Source organism: Cheilinus undulatus, linkage group 24 (assembly GCF_018320785.1).
Source record: "Cheilinus undulatus linkage group 24, ASM1832078v1, whole genome shotgun sequence".
Lineage (NCBI taxonomy): Eukaryota > Metazoa > Chordata > Actinopteri > Labriformes > Labridae > Cheilinus > Cheilinus undulatus.
This window is the reverse complement of record NC_054888.1, coordinates 20,242,607-20,258,475: the sequence shown is the minus strand read 5'-3', so window position 1 is coordinate 20,258,475 and position 15,869 is coordinate 20,242,607. Positions and strand designations below refer to the sequence as shown.

The 15,869-nt window shown below is 38.4% G+C and overlaps 2 protein-coding genes across 4 annotated transcripts in view; one reads left to right on the top strand and one right to left on the bottom strand.

The window, feature by feature from the left end:
- Positions 1-7,661: 7,661 nt before the first annotated feature.
- On the bottom strand, positions 7,662-14,833 carry LOC121506168 (glycophorin-C-like). Of its 3 annotated transcripts, XM_041781807.1 has the most exons (5): positions 14,714-14,774; positions 14,341-14,449; positions 12,250-12,349; positions 8,801-8,845; positions 7,662-8,550 (listed from the first exon to the last, which is right to left on the bottom strand). In XM_041781807.1, exons 2-5 carry the CDS (start codon positions 14,344-14,346, stop codon positions 8,354-8,356), a joined length of 348 nt encoding a protein of 115 aa, XP_041637741.1. In that variant the 5' UTR covers positions 14,347-14,449; positions 14,714-14,774; the 3' UTR covers positions 7,662-8,353. The 3 variants fall into 3 exon arrangements, with proteins under 3 accessions (XP_041637741.1, XP_041637742.1, XP_041637743.1); XM_041781808.1 differs by lacking the exon at positions 14,341-14,449 and having other exon boundaries at positions 14,714-14,833; XM_041781809.1 differs by lacking the exons at positions 14,341-14,449; positions 14,714-14,774 and adding an exon at positions 12,488-14,329.
- Positions 8,492-15,869, top strand: part of LOC121506167 (SH3 domain-binding protein 4-A-like) — a 90,167-nt gene continuing 82,789 nt past the window's right edge. Inside the window, exon 1 of the mRNA XM_041781806.1 lies at positions 8,492-8,578. The gene's annotated coding sequence lies outside the window, so the exon portion shown is untranslated. The remainder of the gene's footprint in view (positions 8,579-15,869) is intronic.

Below are 15,869 nucleotides of genomic sequence, written 5' to 3'. Positions count from 1 at the left end.
CCATTTCGCTTAATCTTTGCTTAGATGTTTCTACACCTTGACCGGAGTCCACCTCTGTTAAATGATTGGACTTGATTTGAAAAGACACACATCTCTCTATAGAAGGCCTCACAGCTGACAATGTATATCAGAGCTAAAACCAAGCCATGAGGTCAAAGGAACTCCTGCAGAGCTCAGAGACAGGATTACTGTCAGGTACAGATCTACAAAAAAACAATCTGCTGTGCTGAATGTTCCCATGAGCACAGAGGCCTCCATATTTCTCAAATGGAAGAATTTTGGCACAACCAGAACTCTTTCAAGAGCTGGACAAACTTAACAATCAGGGGAGTAGGGCCTCAGTAAGAGAGGTGACCAAGAACCTGATGGTTACTCTGACTAAGCTCCAGAGATCCTATCTGGAGATGGGACAAAGTTCCAGAGGGGCTACCGTCACTGCAGCCCTTTAAGTAGACTGTGGTCACAGACCACTAAACCCAGGTGAAGTATAAGCACATAAAAAAATGAATATTTAAGTAGCAGCTCCAGAGTAAATTTATTTGGACTCTTTCCAACGCATACTCTCTCGGCGAGCTCCGTTTGCACGCGAAGGTGCCGCGCCGGCCCCCGTGTGCCGTCCCTGCATTCTCAGGTGGTGACTTCAGCTGTCAGCGTGTGTGTGTGTGAGGTTTTGGGTTTTTGGGGGGCCAGCCCCGGGGTCGAACTCCACCAGCCCAGACTGTTATTACTGCTGTTACACACAGAAACTCTCTCTCTCTCTCTCTCTCTGTGACTCGGCTCGTCTGGCCTCTTGGCTCATCTGGGGTTGATTAACTTCCCTACACACACACAGTGTAACACACACGCTAACATGAGTGGTGGTCTATAACTGTGTGAAGTGTGTGTTTTTAAACAAACGCACACACTTTTGAGCAATGTGATGATGACTTCCCATGAACTCTGTCACCCCGTATCCAATAAAACCGGAGGTTCGGGACTATCTCTCTGGTATCTCTGCTCTTGAATAACTCCATGTCACCACTTTGTTGGCACTTTTTAAGGTTGTTTGTTTGACTTTATTTCATTGGATTTTCAACATTACCAAAAGTTACACAATCATGCCTTTTTCTTGTTGCTCTTTTCCATGACCTGTAACTGTTTTAAATTTTTTGTTGTTTTTTTTAACTATTTTTTTCTGCATTTTCTTTTCTTTTTGTCCTGAGATTCCCTGATCTTGATTCACACTGTTGATGTGCTTAATACTTTTTACCTGGTAATTCAAGCCGTTATAATTACACTACAACATACATTCATTACTTCCCTATCACATGATTGCCTATCATCATGGGCATCTATCGTAATCAAAAAGTTCTGAATGGTAAAATGTCTTAAAAACAGGTTCATTATGATCCCTGCAGTTTTTATTTGACCTAACAGGAATGCTTTCTTAAGTCAAACTTTGCCTTTTCCCTTTAAAACTACGAGAAGTTAAATTTAATGTGACTAAAGCAGTAGTACACCATCGTAAACCCTAACATGGAAACACAGATTAAAGCTGTATTTTTTAAAAACACAACTTGCATCTTTCCTCCAAGGAATTTCCCATATTTACATAAGAGAATGAGTGAAAACTGACATTTATTAAAGCTCAGAAAAGTCCTGGAAAACTGGACATAAGCAGACCTGTGCAGTCTCGCTGGAGTCGTCTTTTCAGACTCAATCACAGGTTAAATAAATCATGTTCAAATTGATGTATTTTCACATTCCAGTAATGATCTTGTGGGAATGCCTGGTGGGAAACTCGACTCTCCCAAACCTCCCTCTCCCCTCTGGAAAAGACGGCATTTCTATTGAGAAATTACTAAACTCTCCGGGGGAAATTCTCCATGAATTTTATCTCTTTGATTTCTCCGTCCAAACGTTTTGGGCTCATTCTTTCCTTGGCTGCTGTGACGCTGTTGTTTTCGAGAACGCCGTTAACTCAGCTCAGGATTGAAATTGATTTGACAAACAATGAATGTGACTCATAAATGAAATTTCCCTCCTTGGCTGAGCTCCGAGCCTCTTCCTTCTTGACATTTTGGGGCTTTTAATGGACGCTGTTATGACTGATGAAGAGGGGGAAAAACCTAACATGGCCCAGGCGCTCCTTTTGAACTTTCTTTTTAATGTCCTCACCTGCGCGGTTCCCAGCCGACGGCCAATAACGGGGATGTTGTCACAAACGCAGCTCATAAAACTGAAAGTTAATCAACCATCACATTACTTAAAGTTCAAAGGTGCACTCTGAACCCTGTCTGAGTCAGCCCACAGAGGGTTATGAAAAACAAACATCAGCACTTTAGCAGCTGCTCGATGTCAAAGAATGAAAGACCAACCAAAGCTCAGCCAACTTTTAGGGCGTTTTACCTGCAGGAGACGCTGACTGTTCCCTTTATAAGTTTAACACTCAGACAGAGGTCATTCATGCATCATTTTCAGGGCTCAGCTTGCTAACATGCTAGCAGCAGGTCTTTATTTTTCAGTGGGATGGTTATATACGAAAAATGTTTGGTCATTTCTTCTATACAGAAATGATAGATGGCTGTCACAACACCAGAATTATACATTTTGATTGTTTTTTAATCAACACAAATATGAACTGTCTGTATTTCATATTGACCCTATATCTTAACTGAAAATACAACAGTATGCGCCCACTAGATCCTGTGACTCCCTTCTTTTAATGCAAGCAAATGTAAATGTTCTTATCTTGCTCTAGCTGCAGCGTTAGTCACCGATTATCAGACAAAATCCCCTGCCATTATCAGCATCAGTATCTTCATCTCCGCCCACGAAGGCACACACACATAAAGCTCATGGTAACGGCTCCACATCACAAAAGTTTACTTTGTCAAACAGCCAATGCAAGAAGAATTTTATTATGTTTTTATTTGCATACAGTTTTTAATTTTCATGTGTCTCTGTGTCTCTGTTTACTTACAGAACTTAGCTTGAGTTTAAATATCATTAAAGTTGTTGCACAATCACACTTAATCTAATGAGTATTAAGTCAGTGCAATAAAAAAGCCACACACCTCATTTTGTACCGTCTATTTTCATGAGAGCATATTTATTAATTGTATCCAAAAAGTTTTCTGCAGTTTTTTTTTAATGAGCTGTAAGAATTGCCCAAAAATGTGATCAGAACTTTTTTTGGTTGTTTTCCTTGCTATAGGTTTATGATAAACAAAATGTAATACAGGAAATTTTCTGCTAAATTTTATCATGTAAATCTTCCTTAACTAAGTACTACATTTTTCCCAGTTTTGAGAACTAAAGAAATAGTTTTCCATCCATCTATCCCTCCATTCATCCATCCATCCATCCATCATCAAAGCACCAATTAACCGACCATCATTTGTCCATCCATCTATCAACGCATCCATCCACCAATTTACCATCCATCCGTCCATCCATCCATCCATCCTTTCACCAATTAACTGTCCATCAATTGTCCATCCATCAACTCATCCATGCACCAATTTGCCATCCATCCATTTAGGGACCAATTTGTCATCCATCCATCCATCCATGCACCAATTTACCAGTTAACCATCCATCAATTTTCCATCATCTATTCACCAATTTACCATCCATCATACGCCCACCCATTCACCATCCATTCATCCATTTATCCATGGATGCACCAATTTACCATCCATCCATCTATCCATGTACCACTTTACCATCCATCCATCCATGCACCAATTTACCAATTAACCATCCATCAATTTCCCATCATCCATTCACCCATTCACCATCCATCCATCCATGCTTCAGTTTACCATCATCCATCCATCCATCCATCATCTGTCCTTGCATCAATTTACTATCCATCCATCTATCCATGCACCAGTTTACAATCCATCCATCCATCATCCATCCATCCATCCATCCATCCATCAATGCATCAATTTACCATTCATCCATCTATCCATGCACCAATTTGCGATCCATCATCCATCCATCCATCCATCTGTTTACCAATTAACCATCCATCATACGCCCACCCATTCACCATCCATCCACCCATGCATAAACTTACCATCCATCCACTTATCCTTCCATTCAGGCACCAATTTACAATCCATCCATCCATCCATGCATCCGTCCATCAATTATCGGTCCATGCAACCAGCCATGCATCCATCCATCCATGCACCAGTACTCCATCTCTCCATCCATCCACCCAGTACACCATCTATCCATCCATCCCTCCATTCATCAATTATCGGTCCATGCAACCAGCCATGCATCCATCCATGCACCAGTTCACCATCTGTCCATCCATCCATGCACCAATTTACCATCCAACCATCCATCTATCCATCCATCCCTCCATTCATCATTTATTGGTCCATGCAACCAGCCATGCATCCAGCCATCCATGCACCAATTTACCATCCATCCATCCCTCTATCTATGCACCAATTTTCCATGCATCCATCCATGCACCAGTTTACCATCCATGCATCCATCCATCCATCCTTATTCTAAATCTAAAATAGCTGTTTTCAAGTGTTGATTTTAGCCCTCAGTGGGTTTGACTGACCAGTTTTGCATCTTCACATCTCACATAATGGTATCCTTATTACACCCAAGCAAGCAGCAGTCTTCCCTTTAGTTAATGATATTCCCATTTCCATAAAATTATCCTTCTTTTCTGTATGCGTAAGATGTGTTTTGGCTTTATTACCCACCAGACTTAACAGTCTAAGCCACCTAATATCCATGTTGTATTAATCAGACTGGTACCTTACAGACTGCAGACAGCTAAGTGTTTAATTTGGCTGAAAAATTCTGGAAATATCTGTTCTATTTCACTGGAAAACTCTCTGAGGAGACTAAAAACATAAATCAAATCAGGTCTTGTGTAAAGATTGAAAATACTCTGAAAAAGATGTTTTAAGTTTGCCTGGCTTGAAATTTTGCCTAAATGGTGATTTATTGTTTTAAATAAGAGATTTAATCAGGAAGAAAACCCTGATATTGAAATATCTGCTGCTGAGTGTTAGTTAGAGAGGAGGCAGCAGACTAAGCTAATGTTGGTGTGTTCACTGGTGAGTCTAAAATAAGAAAAACCCACAGTGGTTAATTTTGTGCCCACTAAGCAGTTAGACGGCTGCTGTGGTGTGTGAGAGGGTGTTCACTTCATTAACGAGCATCACACGGTTTTAATTAGCAGCTTTTATAAGTCGATAAACACACGCAGACAGGTTATATTTACCGTGCTGCTCGGCTGTGAACGTGTTTAAATATTTAATGAAGTAAGGACAGCTCTCTGCTGTTCCCATAACAAACACCATAAGATAATACTCTCATATCAAATTACTTTCTCTTTCTGCACATTAACTCTTTATTCCCTACTTTTAATCATCTTTGATTTCTCTTTATTTATTATTTATTACTATATTTTTTATTGCACCTTCTATCTCAACAAGTCTTCACTTTTCTCTCATTTCTGTTGTATTGATCTGAAGTTTTCGAAATAGTGATTTTAGACAGTTTATTGTTTTCTCATGAGTCTGCAGTTCACTTTGAGGCAATGTTTTAGTCCAGCAGCACCATCTACAGGCCCTCATTGGTATAACAGCAAGACTCACTGACACTGAGACCTGAAATGATAGTTTTTTCTGTGTTCAAAATAATCCTAGATTCAACTTTATATACCCTTAGTAGAGAGGACTGCTACATAAACACAAAAAATGTGAGTGAAAAATTAGGGATATGGGGGTGGGGTGGGGTGATACAGGAGCAGCATAAATAGACAGAAAAAAGCAGAGAAACTACAGGAAAAATGACATTAGTAAGAATATATATAAGAAGAATATTTTAGCTAGAAAGCAGAGCAGCAAAATAAGTGAAAATAACTGCAAACATATCACAAAATAAAAACTGTAGGAGCTACACATATTTTGTCCACTAGATGGAGCCATTTGGTATAGTTATATTACTGTACAGTCGTTTCAGCTGCTTCTTTTAAATATCTGCGTGTTTAGTGTGTGACATCAAGTTTATTTCATGTTTTATACATTTAAAGTTAGTCTTTTGGGGGTACTGATGGGCTAGAAGTCAGGTCTCACCCCCTTTATGAAGTCTATACCCCAACCTGGAGTCTGAGCAGTCTCGGGGGTGGGGGTTGCGGGGCCCTGCTATGATGTTGTCAAAATTAGATATGCATGTGCTTTTTTAAAATCATGATTAGAAACATTATGTATGACAGCGTATTAGAAAACGCTGAAATAAAATTAAAAGGACCTGTAAACTTTTGAGGAAAACAGTCAACATTTTTTGAGAATACAAAGTTGTGTTACAAGAGACCAAACTCAGGATTTCTGAGATTAAAAAGTAAAAAAAAAAAATTGATAAAAATCAAAAAATTTTGAATTAAAAAGAATCAATTTTGACATTTTAACAAAAAATGGAAAGATTCAAAAATCAAACATTAAAGTGAAAAAATTAACAAGAACCGAAACTTTCAACTGTAAGACTTGTGTAAGGAAAACAATTTGCTATTTTTGACCTTTTAATCTAAAAATTTCTAAGTTTTGGTTCATGTAAAAATATGACTGTTGAAGTACAACACTTTGAACTGATTTCTCATAAATTTACAACTTTTAATTCTTGCTGTTTTTACTGAAAATTAACAAACCATTGATATTTTTGTATTTTTTTTTAGAATGGCTGTAATACGCTGTTGTATTAATAGATAGTCTACATAGATTTTTGGCAAGAAAAAATGATATAGGCCTGTTAGATTTGGATTTTGTCAATGAAAACAGCTAAAATTGATGTTTGATCTCTAAGTGAGTTCTGGGGCTTTTAGTTTTTCTTAGGGGGGACCCTAAGGAAAAGGTTGGAAACCACTGCTGTCGTCCTTGAATCACTCAGCCCAGGATCAAGCCTGACCTGCAGCTCCATTCCTGCATGTTGTTCCCCCCTTTCTCCTCAATTTTGTATTTTAGAGTCAGAATTTTTTTTATTGCAAGTACATTTTTACAATGAAATTTGATGTGGTGTTTTGGGTCAAAACAAAAAATAGTAATAGACTTCGAAAACAAAAGCTCCTCCTGCTAACAAAGGTTCAACATAGGCTCATATAGAAATATGATAGTCACATGAACTATAGGACAGAATATAAAAATAAAAAGAGTAAGTAAAAAGATGATTTGGTGCTATACAGATATGTATGCATGTTTGTGATCAGTTATAGTGTAAAGATTTTAAGACTGTCATATCAAAAAAAGGCAAAAAATCCCTAAAAAAAAAATACCCTGATAATACTGATTTAAAATAAAAGAAAACTGGATATTTTTCCATAAATTAGACCCTTAAAAAAAGCAAGCATAATCATTTTCTCTAATGATTGTAATCCATAGTATATTCAACTTTAAAGTTGTTAAACTTCCACATCTTTGTCTCTCTAGAGTGAAACATTTTTTTCCATGCTTTATGTGTTAAAATTGTAACTTTCAGGGCACTTAAAGTCACGTTTTTTTGGCTGTATCCCTGAAGCCATAGTCCTCAAAACAGTTTGAAGTCCAACCTGAAACCCCAGTCCCACCATTCCCCACTTTCTCCCTTGACTTCCTCTTCTTTTCACTACACTAGCTAATAAAATCAAATAGCCTGAAAAGATATCTTTGATAATGGTCATGTTTATTTAAAAATGAAAGAAAGGGCAGTGCAGCTGTGTGCATATATTAAACCCTTAAACAAGCAAAACAGATGCCATTGATTAAAGACTGCAGTACATATTATCGTCCATGAGATGGAGCCATTGGACATAGTTAAAATGGAACAATGCTATCACAACATTGCAGTCAAATCACATACACAAAAAAAATGTAAACTTTATTAACAAAAATGTTTATAAAACAAAACCAGAGTTTAATAGAATAAATGTGTCAACAGAGAAATAAAAAGAATATCTTTATATGTAAAAAAAACAATTATCCAATGAATATAAGTGCTTTTCATCTTTCTTCCTTTTTCATCTGCCTATTTTGGTGTTTTTGCACATTTTATCAGTATTATTGCAAACTCTCTTTGACAAACTTTCACATTTGAAGAGCTGTTACATGAAAACTCACATTACAAATGTATTTAGAGGAAAAGTCCTTCTGTGAAAATATTGATTTGCTGTTACGTGTCTCCCAACAGCTGCTGAAAAATAAGTATCACACAATTTTTTTCTTGCTGCTGTTTTGGTTGCAGCAATGTGCAAAGTTGCTCTGTGCAGCTTAAAGATTTGACTTTTAAAAAAAAAGAAAAATCTAGACTTTTTAATCTCCCACAGCAAATCTATGTCCGTTTCCTAATGTTTCCATCTTTATTCTTCTTCTTTGGGCTTCAGAGGTTCCTTGCTTTGGAGCGCCGTATCAGAAGTGACGGATTCTTCATCGTCCTCATTGAAATCGTCGTCTTCATCCATCTCGTTAGTGACGTACGAGCCTTTTTGCCTGGACAGACACCACAGCAGCACGGCGATCAGGCAGATGAGGAGCAGCAGCACTGCAGCGACGATCCCTGAGAGAGAGGAAGAACAGCAACACAGGTGATTATTAACTCCACATAGAGTCACAAACAAAAAACAAACAACAAATGCTGTTTTTTAAAAGATATGCAAGTATAAAGGCCCAGATGTTTGTGCTGCCAAATCAGAGTGTTAATCATAATTCAAATTCTGAGATTATGTCCATCGTAAAACACAGTAGATAACTTTGTACTGAAAGTAGCTTTATTGATCTGTAATAGAAATCAAGCTTTTAGAACTCACCTCCAATTAAAGCTGCCAAATCTCCATTGTCTGTAGTGTTGGGGCCTGTAGGGACAAACACTCGATTTAGCGTCATGTAGCTTCATAAAGCAGCAGAAACAAGCTATGCTTTTAAGTTTATAGGCTGCAAATTGAAGTGTAACATTGGTAAGAAGTGTCTGATGTGTAACTAATGCCAGTCCTAACGTTGGTGACTTCTTAAGGATGCTACAGTCACAGGAATTAGAGAAAGGAAGTCTTAAAAATAAAACAACTTCACAGCATTAAATGGCAAGAGGCAGCTGCTGCTCTGTGAAAACGAGTTGTCTGAGGCATGCTAGTAAACTCTGGTCAACACGGTGAAAGTTTGAGTTTGCAAACCTCATACAAAAGGGGTGTCCAAACTATGGCCTGGGGGCCAAGTGAGGATTTTTATTAGCCTGCAGAAAATTCTAGAAATAGATTAAATATGGCCCACATTTGAACATAAAGCATGTGCTGGACTGTATTGGACAAGACGGAGCTACAATGCCAATTCTGTAAGCAAACATTGCAACCAGGAGAATGTATTGTTGTTTTTTGTGACTAAACTGAGACTACACTGTACATGGTAAAAACACTAGCAATCATTTATCTTGTTTTCTAACTCCCTTAGAAGTTTCAGCAGCAAATAGTAATACCAATATTTTTAACAGGGGCTGAGCCATAAGCATTTTGGGCCCCCTGAAATCTGTCTTGCATCCCCAGAAACCTGGACATGATTGTCTATTTGCCTTGTCAGCCAATAAATCGAGCATTTAGCGTTAGTTCAGGCAAGCTCTGCCCTGATCAGCTGATCTAATGCAAGCCCTCATCAGCTGACGGCCAGCTGATTTGCCCTCAGCACACTATTGAACAGTCGCTGCCAGGCTGCCTTATTTGAACTGGTCTTGCCTAGCTAAGCTCTGCCACTCTCTCTGCTTTTGCAGCCATCCTCCACCCCAGCTCCTCCTTCATACTGCTTCTGGCTTAATCATTGTCACTGATGCATGCTCGGCTCTAGTGCTTTTGCCGCTTCTCTCCCTGCCTTAGGCTTTTCTTGTCTGCATAGGAAGAGCAAGAACATGTTCTAATTAATAACTGCTGAAAAAAATAATTATAGCCACAAATCATGTGTTTCCTGAATGAACTAGCCATTTAGGCGTGAAACATCTTAATCTACATTATTTTGGTTTTACAAATTTGTCATTACTGATTTACCCCTCGAAAGAAGAATTTCTAAACCGTACATTACCATAGGTAGTATGACAACAGGCAGTGCTTGTAGACTTTGACTTCAGGAGAGGCCATCATGTGATGTGTAAGTTATTTTTTTTTTAAATAGGTTGTTTATTTGACTAATAAGGCTTAAAATCATCAGCAGAAGTTCTGTGATCACTGTTAGGGCATCTTTAAACACAGACAGTGGTGCTGCTAGAAACAGACTCACTCTAACCCTAAGGCTTTAATACTTCTAAACCTTACACAGCAGCTTTCTACATGAGAGTTATTAAAGGGACACTGGGCTGTTTTTAATACCACGGGATATTTTATCACTGTAATATCGCCTAACCTTAATCTTCGCTCTTGGAGAATGCTGTCCTACATTTCTGATGGAGGTAATCGATAATGGAGGACTCTCTGCCTACACCAAACAGCTGCTAAAACCCTCAGCTCCTCATCCTTCAGCTTATCTCACCTGCCCAAACCATCACCATGACAACTGAATTTTATAGAGGAGTTTACAAAGGGTGTAAGACCTAAGTTAAAACTTTTGCCTCCCTCTGAACACTTTAAATGTTAGTAGAGCATAAACACTATCATACACTACGTTTGCATGTACATATAACTACTGCAACCCAGTACAGGCCTTTATTAATTATGTCTAAAGTCTTGTTAATTGAAGTCAGTTGATATGAATCTTCAGAGAGTTAAATGTTCCTCCTCAGCCTGCAGATCGTTCCAGTATCGAGCCGACACGCCCACGTGGAGCGCTCAGCTATGTTCACATTATAAAGTGAGACAGCAGCTGAATTCAGACATGTGTGGCATTCAAACACCCTCGGCCTATTTTAGAGAGGAGGTGACAGACAGACGGAGGCGGGGTTCACACTAAAGGGACCAACTACAGTTCAGAAATATAAGAGAAAGTTTATACTGTCAGTGTTGTTTACTTTAAAATGGCTTTTACATTTTTTACATTTTGCGGCACTGGAGTATTTTAACGATGGAGTTTTAGTACTGTTACTCGCAGCATTCTGCAGGGAGTGTCTTATCAGCAAGATGTCAGGAGAGGATCATGGGAAGGAGTGTGTATGTGACGCCTCCAGGGTCTGTCGCCGTGGAGATAAGAGCTGACACACTGATACCGGCTGGACCTCGTTTCCACAGCGAGGCCAAAGACAACAGCCAACTAAAATCTGTTTGTTTAACGAAGCTGTCAGACCTTAAGAGTTTCATCTGAACTCTTCCTCCGCTGCCAGTTTTATCTAGTCCACCCCCACGGTTCCCGACCTACGGCTGGAGACCCTCCAGAGGGTCACCAGATAAATTCAGGGGTCATTCAGTGATAAAGGGAAAAAGTTTTATGTCCTTTCTGATCTTTTATCTTTATGAAATTTTACATATTTTTACTGCTTTGTGCCTGTGAAGATTTCATCTCTTTTTTGAAAATATGTAAGCCAAGCCTTTTTAAAATGACGCCAAACCAACACACTTTTCAAACTTGAAATTAACCTTTTAGGAGAAATATCTGTTTAAAAAATACAAAGCATTTTAGAAACAAAATGTTTGCTCAGGGATGTGACAGATTTGTGTCATAAATGTTATGAATATGGAGTTTAGGATCTTAAAGTACAAAAATCTACTTGTAGCTGCTTAATAAGAGAAGAAAATGTGAACATTTGAGTTTATTTTCACATAAATAAGACTCAAATCTTAAATATTAGGCTAAAATCACACTCCTACTTATCATTTTTACTCCTAACACTGAACCAGGAAGATACATTTATCTTTGAAACTCCTTTGAAGCTTTCATTTAAGCCTCAAGCAGTGATTTTTATGTGTGTTTTGTGAGTAAAATGTTGAATTTAATTGGTTGTATGAGGCACTGTGATGCAGATATTACTCTGCACTGATGCAAGGACTTAACACTGACATTGCTCGTAGATTCTCCAATCACAGTCAGAACTTTTCATTATTAATTTTTGTGTAAACAAAGGGCATTTATGTTGACTCTTTTTTTGTAAAGAACTTTCTTGATAATAACAATGATAAGGGGATTGATATTTGTCTTACAGCTCATCTTTATTGATGAAAAAGTAGCCATCAAATCGTAATCCCAGGAAAGATGCACAACCTTATATTTAGAGTGCTATGTGCAGCCAAGTTTTTCATGAAGCTTCCTGTTTGGCCTTTGGGAGAGTTTACGATGTGTTAGCTCTCAGTCTTACCAATTGTCACCACGTTGGGCTCTTGAGTTAAAGGTGGCGAGCCACCAGTCAGCGCCCTGACGGTGTGGGTAGTCACGACAACATCCATGATGACGTCAACCTGTGCGAAAAAATGAAGAAGATAAACAAACTGTGACAGGAGAGTTTTTTATATGCAACTAACAAATGCGTAATATGTAGCATTTGTATTATTTAGGTAAAATTTTCTTTGTAAAAAATGAACATTTTTGCAACATACTTAAAAATATTGGGGTAAAGATGGCCTAGCGATGAAAGTGGCGTCACATGTTCAAGTCTGGCTTGTGGCTCCTTACTACTCTTTCTTCCCTGTTGCTGATTCTATCCACTGTCCACTCAGAAATAAATCTTTAAAGACATTACTGATATGAAAAATAAAATAAATATCACACAAATTCTAAGAGTATTGACTTAATGTTTACAGCTTTTTTTCCCCAAAAATATACAAGATCTTTTCCCAAACAGCATGTAAGTTAGCAGGATTTATAAAGTAAATATATTTCAAGTTTTGTTTCTTTTGGTCTCTGACATGAGGCTTTTACCTTGGACAGGCTTTAATAAAAGACTGGCCTTTTATTTATTGCGAACTCAATTTCTACACAGCAAAAAAGAAAGCTCTGTTAAACTTGAAATTTTCATCAGAAAAAATGTAGAACTAAACGATGGTATTGATAAACAAATTACATTACTAGTGAGTATTCTGATCATGCTTTTCGGTTAGGGATGTGGAAAATAATTGCAAGTATTATTAAGTCGCAATATGGCATGCTGCAATTTTTAAATTGCAGGCAGTGCAATATTTCTTTAGCCTGAAATGTGTCAGAATACCAGTTTAAAACATGTTTTTCTTTTTTTTGTCATGCTCTACACTTTATGCGAACATCCAAGTGTCATTTTTATTTTTATAACAAAACTCCGACTTTTCTTGTTGATGTATTTGATTTTCCTCATCAAAATGAGAATATTATGAAAAATGATCGTCCCCTTTAATATAGCAACTGATATCAAATCAGCAATGCCAGTGGAAATTGCACTACGATGTTTTTTTCTAAATTGTTTATCCCTTGTTTAACTTACCTTATACTGTGTTTGTTATGATATAGAATGATTTCTTTTCTATATTGTTGAACAACACATAAGATTAGGAACCTAAAGAATTGCTATTAGATTATTTTTTGCAAATCATTCAACCCTATTTTCTGTGTGTCACTATACAAGAATTACAAACTTTGATATCATTCAAGTGCAAATTAAATGATAATAAAGCCTGTCTCCTGCCACAGCAGCAAAAACAGAAGACTTTGACACCCACTATTGGGCAATTTGTTGCTCCTAACTACTAAAAATTGCAGGCAAAACTCCTGCACACTGTCTTAAGTTGCAAAAAAATGTTGACAGTGTTTGGACATGGTTTCCCTCGCTTCTCTCCAGCCTGACTTCCCCGGAGTGCTTTTATTTTAAATGGATGTTGGGAACACTAAAACAGTTAAGACCAGTGATTTTCAAACTTCAAGGCACACCTAAAACAAAGCCAAAATCTAAAGGCACACTTAATCCATTTCCCATGCAATAGTGCCTCTTTGAATCATGTGACAGTATCTGTAGTTATTGTGTAGTTATAGTAACAATGAATAAATTCTCACGGCACACCTAGACTTGTCTCAAGGCGCTTTAGACAGACTGACGGGGCACTTAGTTAAAAATACAACTCTAGATCTTTGTTTTCTTTTCTGAAGCTCAAGACTTTACACATACAGGTTGTCCATTCTTGTTTAAACAGAGATTTTCTTCAAATTTTGCATACATTACCACTCAGAAACAAGGTTGGACTGATTAAAGTTTGGAGGTCAAAGGTTAAAGATGAAGGTCACTGTGCCTCATGTTCATCCCTTATTTTCTTACTCTTCACTATCACTATTTAATCATTTTTCTGATATGTTATTTCAACATAAACATTTGCATTTTTTCTCTTTCCCATATCCCTTTTGAATTGCCTTTTATTTCATGCATCAGTCTGACCCAAAGACACTTAACCAGCTCTGCAAAGTCCAAAGTTTGTAACAGAGCATGCACCTTCATCTAAAAGTAACCACAGAAACCGCCTTAGTCCTTCACCATGACCTGTTTTCTCACTGTCTGTAGAGTCATAACCACCAGGAGGGAGCTGTAGTTTACTTCATTGCTTGTTACAAAGCACACAGAGAAGTTATTCAAGCACATGCATTATAACATTTCCAACAAAATGAACAGCACGCAGAATGCACAGCAGAAAGCTTCACTTTTCCACCATCATTTTGGAGATTATTGATCCATAACTTATTGTGAAAGAGTGAAAACAAAGATGCAACAGCTGCAGCTTGTAAAGTTTCTTCAGACTTTTAAAAATGAAACACAATACGACTTAAAAGTGTGATTCAAAAGATTAAAAACAGCCTGAAAAACTCACCAGTTCTCCAGATCTACAAACAGCTCCTCATTCACTGAGAACAAGAAGAAGAAACACAACAGAGCATATGCTGCTCGCACACACACCTCAAAAACACACACTCTCAGATGGGTGTGGTGTTGGTCCCCGGGGTCGGGATCTGTTCCCCCACCGGCCAATGGAGAGGCTGGCTCCGCCTCCCTGATGTTAAACAGCCTGCAGATGTCTGAGAGCGCACGGCTGACAACGCCTCTTGCATCATCTGTTAACACCCTAACATTATGATCAGTGTGGGTGTGTTTCTGTATTCTCAAGCTGTTTTCAATAACCTTCCTTTGTTGACTAAGCAGGTCCACTTCAGCATTTTATCAGAGCTTGGGCCTCTGTTTGTAGTCTCCTATGTTTCCCAGAATGCATCAAAACAACAAGATAAGACAATCATAATGATTGTTAAAATATGTGGCTGTGTTTAAGATCAATTTAACTCTTAAGTGTCTGAAGTTGAAGGCTTAAACTTCAACCTCATGGGAGCTGAAATAAAACATTTAATGTCTGCACAGAATAGGCTAAATAAGTCATCTTTTTGAAACACACTGTATTTAACCTCCACCACCAGGGGGCTCTTAACTAAACAATAACAAGTAGAACTATATCTGGTAGAATGGACCATGAGATTGACGGGCGGATTGGTGCAGGCGTTGTGTCAGACCATTGTGAGGAAGAAGAAGCTGAGTCAGAAGGCAAAGCTCTCGATTTACCAGTCAATCTTCTTTCCAACTCCTATCCAAGCTTTCCAAAATAATTAATTCAAGCAGTAGCTGAGATTCCTCAGGAGGGTGTCTGGGCTCAACCTTATCGATAGGATGAGGAGCTGCGACTTTCGGATGGAAATTGAAGTAGAGCCGCTGCTCCTTCATTTCGAAAGGAGCCGTTGAGTTGGTTCAGGCGTCTGATTAGGATGCCTCCTGGATGCCTCCCTGTGGAGGGTGCCTCCAGGTGCATCCAACAGGGAGGAGACCCTGCGGTAGACTTAGGACTCTGGAGAGATTATAGATATCATCTGGCCTGGGAATGCCCTAGAATCCCCTAGGAAGAGCTGGAAAATGTTGCTGTGAAGAGAGATGTCTGGGTTGAGTTGCTTAGCCTGTTGCCAACCAGTGTTATGTTTGTTGACTAA